Source organism: Carassius auratus, chromosome 27, assembly GCF_003368295.1.
Source record: "Carassius auratus strain Wakin chromosome 27, ASM336829v1, whole genome shotgun sequence".
Classification (NCBI taxonomy): Eukaryota; Metazoa; Chordata; class Actinopteri; order Cypriniformes; family Cyprinidae; genus Carassius; species Carassius auratus.
Window position 1 is genome coordinate 29,671,148 of NC_039269.1, and position 9,628 is coordinate 29,680,775.

Here is a 9,628-nt window from a genome sequence, read left to right on the forward strand (position 1 = left end):
GCATTATGACGCATCACAGCGCGCTTCAAAATAAAAGTCATGTAGCGTACGTTCCGGGATACTACAACAACAACAAATACTACTAACAATAAAAATAATGAAATTGACAAATTTGTAATTTCAATACCACATAAGTTTTCTTAAATTATACATAAACAGTGTAATCATCTATTCTGAGTCCCGCTTGGTATTATTTATCATATAGTTGGACGACGTGTATTTTAATTTTAATTTCACCAGATAAAAATTATCACATGATTTATATTTCATTATCAGTATAATATGGAAAGTGCGAACGAACAACTAACGACTTTTATTTCTAGGCATGCTGACGTCATAATCCCGCGCCGGTTTGTGCTGGGATTTGATCGAGGTTTGTTGAATTGAATCCATCAGTGTTCAAGGCGTTACGTTGATTTAGAGCATTTTTCTTTATTTTTTATTTTTTGAAAAGTATTCCGAATTAAGGTGAAGTGTTAAATGTAACGTTTTATGTGAACTGAGCCACATTAATGACTGTATAAACGATGTGTAAATCGCATCTAAACGAGTTGTAGAAATACTTTTTGTAAAATACTTATTTTTTACTTCATTATTCTCATGATCCTAAACATGTGCTAACAAGTAGAAAAACGTAAAGGTTGGTGTGACATATTACAAACATGGAGTTTATTAAAGAAGAGAATGAAGAAATAAGAATTCCAGATCCATGCAGAGTGAAAGATGAAGAGACGGAGGAGAAAATAGGTTGGTTTCTAATTTCTCACAACTAACACTAGATGGAATTGCAGAATTAACTTTAAGTTATTTAACGGATGTTGCTTTGTGGCTTGATCCCTAGATTTCTTGTCTAAAATAGAATTTTGACCATTTAATATGTTCATTTTTAGACCTGATGACGCCGAAAGAGGAAAGTCAAGAAATTAATGAAGAGGAGGAGAAACATCATGATTTCACCAGTGGAGAAAAATCCTTTAGCTGCACAGAGACAGAAAATAATTCCTTGAGAAAACAAAAAAGAAGTGGGAAAACCAGATCTAGAGGTAGTTTCACTTGCTCTCACTGTGGAAAGGGTTTCTTGCGTAAAGGACACCTTCATAGCCACATGAGAGTTCATACTGGAGAGACTCCCTTTACCTGCCAGCAGTGCGGGAAGAGCTTTAATCAGAAAGGAAACCTTAAGAACCACCTGCGAATCCACACCCGCGAGAGTCCTTTCACGTGCCATCAATGTGGAAAAAGTTTCACTCAGAAAGGAAACCTTAATAGCCACCTGCGAATTCACACCAACGAGAGACCTTTCACCTGCAGAGTCTGTGGAAAGAGCTTCTCGCTGAAGGGAAACCTTAATCACCACATGAGAGTCCATTCTGGAGAGAAGCCTTTCGCTTGCCCTCAGTGTGGAAAATGCTTCACGCAGAAACATTCTCTTAATTTCCACACAAGGATTCACTCTAGAGAGAACTGTTTTATATGCCACAGGTGTGGAAAGAGCTTCTCAGACATAGAGCATCTAAACAGACACGTGGTCACTCACACTGGAGAAAAGCCTTTCAAATGCCTGCAGTGTGAGAAGAGGTTCAGATTAAACAAAAACCTTAAGAGTCACATGACAGTCCACAGCGGGAAGAAGCCGTACACGTGCAATCACTGCGGAAAGAGTTACGCTCAGAAAGGAAACCTTAATATTCACGTGCGCCTTCACACTGGAGAGCGACCGTTCGTTTGCCCTCATTGTGGCAAGGGTTTCACACACAAAGGAAACCTGAAGAGTCACATCCGATTTCACACTCGAGAGAAGCCTTACACGTGTCTTCAGTGCGGAAAGAGTTTCTCTTATCAGAAAAACCTGAAAAGTCATGCGCAGGTTCATTTGGAGTTCGTCCTGCAGTGTTCGGAGTGTGGCAAGAGGTTTGGAGACAAGATCAACTTCTTAAACCATCTGCGCATTCACACTGGAGAACGGATGTTTAACTGCGAACGCTGCAATAAAACGTTTCTTTTCCGGTCTCACTTAGAGATACACATGAAAAGCCACACTGATGAGAGATCTTATGCGTGTTCCTTGTGCGGAAAGGATTTTAAATGGCTGGGCAATCTGAAGTCACACCAGAAGATGCATGCTTGTGCTAGAGCGAGCCACTTGAAACAGCAGCAACAAATCCATACTGGAGAAAAAACAATGCATTTGACTGCTTCAGAAACGTCAAAAACAGACGCGGTGCTTGCAGGAGAGAAGCTCTACAGCTGCGCTTCATGTGGGATGAACTTCAGCACAACTATTTATCTGCTGGCTCATGAGAAAAGACACTGTCTGAAGCAGCCATAACGAGCCAAGCTCATCTTCAGGTGAATGTTTAGCATGGAAATATACATGACAGTGTCAGTCAACTATAGATCTGCTACACACGTACAACATATATGTGACTCTGGAGCACAAATCAGTCATAAGAGTCAACTTTTTGAAACTGAGATTTATGCATCATCTGAAGCTGAATACATGATCTCTCCAGTGATGTGTGGTTTGTTCCGAGGACAATATTTGTCTGAGATACAACTATTTGAAAATCTGGAATCAGAGGGAGCAAAAAATAACCCGTGTATATGACCCTGTAGCAGATCTATACAGGTGGAGCTGGGGAAGGTGGAGGGTTTAGCTAGCACTAGAAGAGTATTTGAATACTGAGCAGTAAGCTCATTGGCTGTTGATGAGAAAAGAAACCAATCAGCTAAGCTGTGTGAATAACGATGTGATTGTGTTAGAGTTATCCAGTTTCATGGTAGAACTTTGGGTTTATTTGATATCTTCTTACATATTTTATTTTGTTTGTATAAGTTCACAATAATAAAAAATAAAAATAATAAATTGTTGGTTTCATAGAGATCATCAGTATGTGCTATATAAAGCCTTTATTGAACCCTTTTATTGAACTTTTTTTAAATGAATTGTTTAATAGCAGAATTTTTGGTGAAAACTACATTACCTGAACTGCTGCAACACAAGTTCCACCAATCAGAGTTACAGCAAACAAAGTGCACCCATTAACATCTTATGCTCCACCCTCTTATGAAGCACAGCAAATGTTATCGAATTGGTTTTCCTAACGCTCTCAAAATAAATACATATGTGTATATACTTGCATATTTTGCCATAACCCTATTGCAAATATTTTGGTTTTTAAACAAATTTTAAATTAAGAGTTTTGCGTTTCTCTGTCATTTTTAATTTGATTGTCATTAGCAATGCTTCATTGGATTGTAGATGTTTCCCTCACTAAAGATGTTAAGTTCACAGCCTTGAAGACATACAAAAGTTTGTGCACCCCTGATCAACACTGAAAGATTACCTGTTTTCCAAAAGTCATGAAGTCAAATATATATTATAAATTAATCTTTTGTTTAAACAGTGTGTATTTTATTTTATTAGGGGGCAAGCACTGAAGGTCAAGTCAAGTCACCTTTATTTATATAGCGCTTTAAACAAAATGCATTGCGTCAAAGCAACTGAACAACATTCATTAGGAAAACAGTGTGTCAATAATGCAGAATGATAGTTAAGGCAGTTCATCATTGAATTCAGTGATGTCATCTCTGTTCAGTTAAAATAGTGTCTGTGCATTTATTGCATGAAGGTGCGAAACCTATTGTATCTGTTCTCCTTCTTCTGCACTTGAGTCCATGTCAGCCCACAGAACCTGCTGGAAAGATATGAAATTTGGCACACAGATAGAGGACAAAATTAATCATAACTCAACATTAACCATAGCCAGTTTGGAGTTTCTAACTTAAACTCTAACAACAGTTCAAATTCACACATTTATGCCAATAAATTTTGAACCATAATGTTTAGAAGCTAAATTCTTTTTCCCCCTCCCATATTGAGTCGAATACATATCAAAATTAAAATAGCTAAAAGGTCAGAGTATTTTTGAACTCCGCTCAGATTGGTTCAGATCATCTTTAGTGCATCAGCATACAGCACAAATCCGCTCATGGCGACCCGAGTTCGATTCCCATCTCAATGTCCTTTGTCAGTCCCATCATCATCAGAAAGCTCAGATTATGTGATTGGCTCTGAAGTTTCTGGGCCACATCACCCTGTGGTGAAATACACCTTATGGATCTCTTGTTGATAGTGGAAATGTTTTTTGTTTAGGGTCTCAACAAATGGCATGATGCCAAACTGCATCTGAGGCTGTATCCCTGCAGATTTGTGACATGTTCACACCAGACTTTGTATGTGCAATTGTCAACTCACACTGAAAACAACTATTTGATAACCTTATTGATTAAAAGTGAAAAAAACTTTAAATCATATTACTAGTGGTTATGATTTATGATTTTTCAGTCATGTTTAATTACTCTGATGCTCCCTGCCATGCATAGTTCCTCGTTTTGCTTGGCTCTGTAATTGCAGCTATATTTTTTGGTCTTATTATCTAAGCTAGCAACAACCACAAAAAAACTTTGTATGTTTATCAAATACACTCTTAACATCAGTCAGTCAAGCACCATAATATGATAATCAAGTTTTATTTGATAATAGAAGTTTTGTCATTAGAATTAAAACTTGTTAACCATGTATGAATGCAAATTAGTCACTTTGTAAATTAGTACTGGTGCTGGGTTTGTTTTTAGTTTTAGTTTTTTTGACAGGGAAATATAACAAAGAATATAATTTACATGTAACGCATCAATTCTGCATGATATGTAAGACTTTCTCTCTTGCGCTCTCTCTCTCTCTCTCTCTGTGCGTGTGAGAGAAGAGCGACGGCAAGGCGTACAATGAAGAGGGTTGTACATTACAACTGAAGTTAACTAGCAGTCGGTCAGTCAATCTGCTTCCTGTCACGGTCCCCAGTTAGTCAAATACCAACTCTACCAAGACTATGACATCTCGTTTTAGATCTACCCTAAAACTCAGCCAATTTCCAATTCTATTCAGTTGACACCAATTATACAATCAGTGAATAATCTACAATATTCACTGGCATGCAAACATTTGGGCACCCTGAGCATAATTCCTGTCACTGGGCATGTTGCGGGTCTGCAGCACCACATGCTTCCTAGCAGCTAACTGTTGTGTGTACTTTTCTGTACATTTGTTATTGTGGTGCATTATAGGACTGACTTCCCCTACAGTTTCAAACACCACTACAAAGTGCTGTATCTGTAAAGATGATGTATGGTGGAACAATATCAGATCACATGTATTCTCCAACTTCTGTTGGAGATGTTATTTTTTTCAAGTGAGGATGTATAAATTATTAAATTGAAGATTGCTATAGCTGGAGCACACAAATTACACATACGTTTTGTTTATTTTTATTTCAGAATACTTTGAATGACAATTCAAGAACGGCCAAGTAATTTTTCAGAGCCTGTGTTGATTAACAACATTTTCCAATTAGTGGAGGATAATGTCAACGTAAACACAATTTTGGAGCAGGCATAAAACTCTTGGGTTCTTAGGGGGAAAGGATTATACAAAAGGAGAGAGTATTGTATATTGTCAGTGATCATTTTCAACAGTGTTATCTTTGAAACCAATTTTTAAATGTCTGAATTTTCAGCCCCCCTAAAGATGGCTCATGTGTAAATAAACAGCCAACAAAATCCTTAAACTTCCCTCGAGGACCATGAACAGACAGGGGAATTAGATATTTAACATGACCTTTAAGTCCAGTCCAAAAATATGATATGCTACGTTCCAGGAACTCGAGGGAGGTGATAAAGAGATGGATCTCCATGTCAGCCATTTAACATAATTTAATACTTAATACCTTCTATAAAGAAGGAAATCCAACATTTACTCAAACTAAGGTACAGGAGAGAAGTTTAAGCTTTACAAGAATTAGAAATGACAATACAGGACAATGCACTGAACTAAACAGAGGATTTAAATGCACACGGGATAATGAGAAGACAGATCATCATAATTGTTAATCATAGGAACACACTAGACATGGGGAAAACACTAAAGCCTCGTTCACTGTCAGCCAAAATCCAATTTTGTGCATATCCCAGTGGAATTTGATTTGAATAACTGACTGTCCACACAGTGTATCGCAACTGTTCATTCATTTTACAGAATATGAATTTGTTAATATGACAATGCCGCTGTGATATGCCTACGCTACAAATGACAATAACGGAAATACAGTTTGCAATACATATGTTGTGTTACAACATGACAACATGCTGACGTTGCACTGTATTATAAAGTATTTTGCAGCAGCATTATTAGTTTTTTTAGGCAACATCAGAATTGCAGAAAGCTGGAATGTGTGGCTTTATTCAGTGGCTGCGTTTCCACTGTCAGGCCAAAAGCGTGCGTGCTAGTGTGTGCCAGACGTGTTTCCACTGTCACTTCCAGTGCTTGATCATGCCTCATCAGTTCTTCCTCGGCGCTGACGAAAACCTTGGGCCAAAGCAGGCCGGAGGAGTGGTTATTAACAAAGGCACAGTTTCTCCGCGTCTGGAGAGCTCAGCGCTGCAGATCATTTCATAAAGCTAGCAGCGATAACACCAGCATTAAAAACTTTTTAAATAAGTTGAGCTCAAAACTCACTTTCAGTCAGTAGCTAGTGTTTGAAATAACTTGATCCAATGTGGATTATGATCCCCATACAATGCAGAAATATTTATAAACTATGTGCAGCGGAGCTTCTGACGCGATGTTGAAAACACAGCCCGATGCTATTAGCCCTGCCTGACCTGTTTAAAGCATTGGCTCGCACTGGCTCAACAGTGGAAAAGCGGCTAATGCTGCAGTCTCGGTTAATTGCGAAACTCAAAGTGGTATGTACAACTAGCAGTATATGGTCTTTATCTGCTTAAATTGCACTTCACAATGACACAAGCTTGTTTCTGCAAAGTTCAGCATGTTTTCTAAAACAATATCTGACTTGTTTACATTTTATGTGGCATGAGGACGTGAAGGTTTTTAATGCAAGAAAAATGTGTAAGCAAAGGCAGTTTGATTTACAGTGATTTTCATATATAATGGTAGTAGTGTACACTGGTTCAAAGCTTTACAGAAAATACTGAAGAAATATCTACCATTGGTCATCGCCGAACACTTCCATTTAGAGCTTCACAAAAAAATGTTATTGGTTATTATACCCCCGGTGAGCTAGCCAGAAGCAAGTCCTTAATAAGGTGATAGTACTAAAGAAAAATTGCCTGGTTTCTCGTAAGATGAGTAGTTTCTTTCTACGTTGAGGGCATGTTTAAAGGTGCAGTATTTTATATTAACAATGTAATGATTTTCAGAGAAACAAGTATGTGAATTAGCATGTTTCCTAAATATCTGCAAACATATTGCGCTATTGTAATGCTTTAGTCAAAAAGGACTTTTAAGGACTCTCTTCAAAGTGAGTTTCTACATGACTCTGAAGGATTGCTTGACGACTGAAACTCTTTTCACATAATGGACACACGTAAGGCTTCTCCCCGGAGCGAACTCTTATCGGACGCTCTACATCATTTGTACATTTCTTGTCAGTTAGGTGACACGTGAAAGGCTCCTCATCGGCGTGAGTTCTCATGTGCCACTTAAGGCTTGCTTTAAGAGGGAAACGCTTCCCGCACTGTTGGCACGCGTAAGGCTTCGCTACGGTGCACGTTCTTTTCTGTCTCTCAACATCTGCATTTTCTGTGCATTTCTTGTCGGTTTGACGGCATTGTAAAAGCTCCTCTTCAGTGTGAGATCTTATGTGCCACGTAAGGCTTCCTTTATGTGTGAAACGCTTCCCACACTGTTGGCACACGTGAGGTTTCTCTCCAGTGTGGATTCTCAGGTGATCATTCAGGTGTCCTCTGTGAATGAAGTTCTTATTGCAGTGATGGCACGTGAATGGTCGGTCTACAATGTGAATTCTTATATGATCACTAAGGTGCGCTTGTTGAATTAACTTCTGTCCAGTTTGATGGCATGCAAGGTTAATGGCAGAGTGAGTTCTCAGGTGAACATTCATGTTTCTTTTCTTACTGAAACTCTCTCCACAATGATGGCACTTGAACGGTCTTTCTCCGGTGTGAATGCTCAGGTGAATGTTTAAGGTTCCTTTCTGACTGAAGCTCTTTCCACACAGATGGCATTTGAAGGGCTTCTCTCCGGTGTGTTTTCTCATGTGTTCATTCAGGTGTCCTCTTTGATTGAAACCCTTTCCACATTGATTGCATGAGTGAACATAGTCTTTAGAGTGAGTTTTCATGTGACACTTAAACTTTCTGTCACATGTGAATTTTTTTCCGCACTGAAGACAAGTCGAAGGGTTCTCTTCTGTATGAATTCTTCTATGAATCTGAAGTTCCCTTTTATAGGCGAAACTCTTCCCGCACACACTGCAAGGGAAAAGTCCTTCAGTGTGGATTCTCATGTGCCACTTCAGGCTTCCTTTATGCGTGAAACTCTTTCCACACTGATCGCATGTGAACGGTTTCTCCCCGGTGTGTATCCTTAAGTGAAGATGAAAGTATCCTTTATGACTGAAACTCTTTTCACAGAGATTACATGTGAATGGTTTCTCTCCAGTGTGAACTCTTAAGTGTTCATTAAGGTGTCCTCTATGAAGGAAACTCTTTCCACACTGATGGCATTTGAAAGGATGCATTCTAATGTAATGCTTAAACGTTTCTTCGGTGTGGATTCTCATGTGCCATGTCAGGCTTGCTTGATGTGTGAAACACTTTCCACAGTGAGTGCATGTGTAAGGCTTCTCTCCGGTGTGAATCCGTAAGTGATCGTTAAGATGTCCTCTATGTAAAAACCTCTTTCCACACTGAGGACACGAGAAGGGCTTCTCTCCAGAGTGACTCCTCATGTGAATATTAAGGTGTCCTTTATGACTGAAGCTCTTTTCACAATGAGGGCATGTAAACTGATTCTTTTTAGTGTGGATTTTCATGTGACTCTTGAGTTTTTCTTGCTGTTTGAGACTTTTTCCACACTGAGAGCCAGTTAAAGGGCTTTCTTCAGTGTGGATTCTCTTGTGCCATGTCAGACTTGCTTGAAATCTGAAACTCTTTCCACAGTGAGCGCATGTGTAAGGCTTCTCTCCCGTGTGAATCCGTAAGTGTTCGTTAAGATGTCCTCTATGTAAAAACCTCTTTCCACACGGAGCACACGAGAAGGGCCTCTCTCCAGTGTGGCTCATCATGTGAATATTAAATTGTCCTTTATAATCGAAACTTTTTCCACATTGATGGCATGTGAAAGGTCTCTTTCTGGTGTGAAATGATCGTGAAAGGTTTTCAGACTGATCGTCACCTTCTTCAGCTATACAATTTTCAGGTGTCTGTAAATGCTGGCTGTCTTCAACTTCATTCAGTTCTTGGCTTTCCTCTTTCACTTCCATCAGACCTACAATTAATAACAATAAATAGAAAAAATCAGAAAGGGGAGACCAAAAAATTTCAAAACGTCAAGCCCAAATAAAAATAGATAATAAAAAACACAAAGTAACTATTCAGTGTGTTTTATGTTTAGTGTGCAATGTGTTCTTTCAGTCATTATCAACACTTTCAGTTCTTCAGTACTGACGCTATTGTCATTTAATGTATTTTTTATAGCATTTTTCCGTCAAATTAGTAATATGGACAATAAATCAAATCAATTTAATAA

At 38.6% G+C, this 9,628-nt stretch overlaps 2 protein-coding genes across 4 annotated transcripts in view; one reads left to right on the forward strand and one right to left on the reverse strand.

Moving 5' to 3' along the window:
* The first annotated feature begins 583 nt into the window (after positions 1-583).
* LOC113046166 (gastrula zinc finger protein XlCGF57.1-like) lies at positions 584-2,506 on the forward strand. The gene is made up of 2 exons (XM_026207086.1): positions 584-747; positions 891-2,506. Exons 1-2 carry the CDS (start codon positions 663-665, stop codon positions 2,327-2,329), a joined length of 1,524 nt encoding a protein of 507 aa, XP_026062871.1. The 5' UTR covers positions 584-662; the 3' UTR covers positions 2,330-2,506.
* Positions 2,507-6,288: 3,782 nt separating this feature from the next.
* LOC113046158 (gastrula zinc finger protein XlCGF58.1-like) overlaps positions 6,289-9,628 on the reverse strand; it is a 6,980-nt gene continuing 3,640 nt past the window's right edge. For all 3 annotated transcript variants that reach the window (XM_026207074.1, XM_026207076.1, XM_026207075.1), the window contains one exon: positions 6,289-9,367. In XM_026207074.1, the coding sequence (XP_026062859.1) occupies positions 7,359-9,367 (2,009 nt within the window). In that variant the 3' untranslated portion in view covers positions 6,289-7,358. The remainder of the gene's footprint in view (positions 9,368-9,628) is intronic.

Bases quoted from the DNA above. Each gene is read 5' to 3' on its own strand.
- LOC113046166 (XM_026207086.1), top strand. From the start codon at position 663: ATGGAGTTTATTAAAGAAGAGAATGAAGAAATAAGAATTCCAGATCCA. The intron at 748-890 runs GTTGGTTTCTAA...GTTCATTTTTAG, and splicing joins AGAGACGGAGGAGAAAATAG to ACCTGATGACGCCGAAAGAG.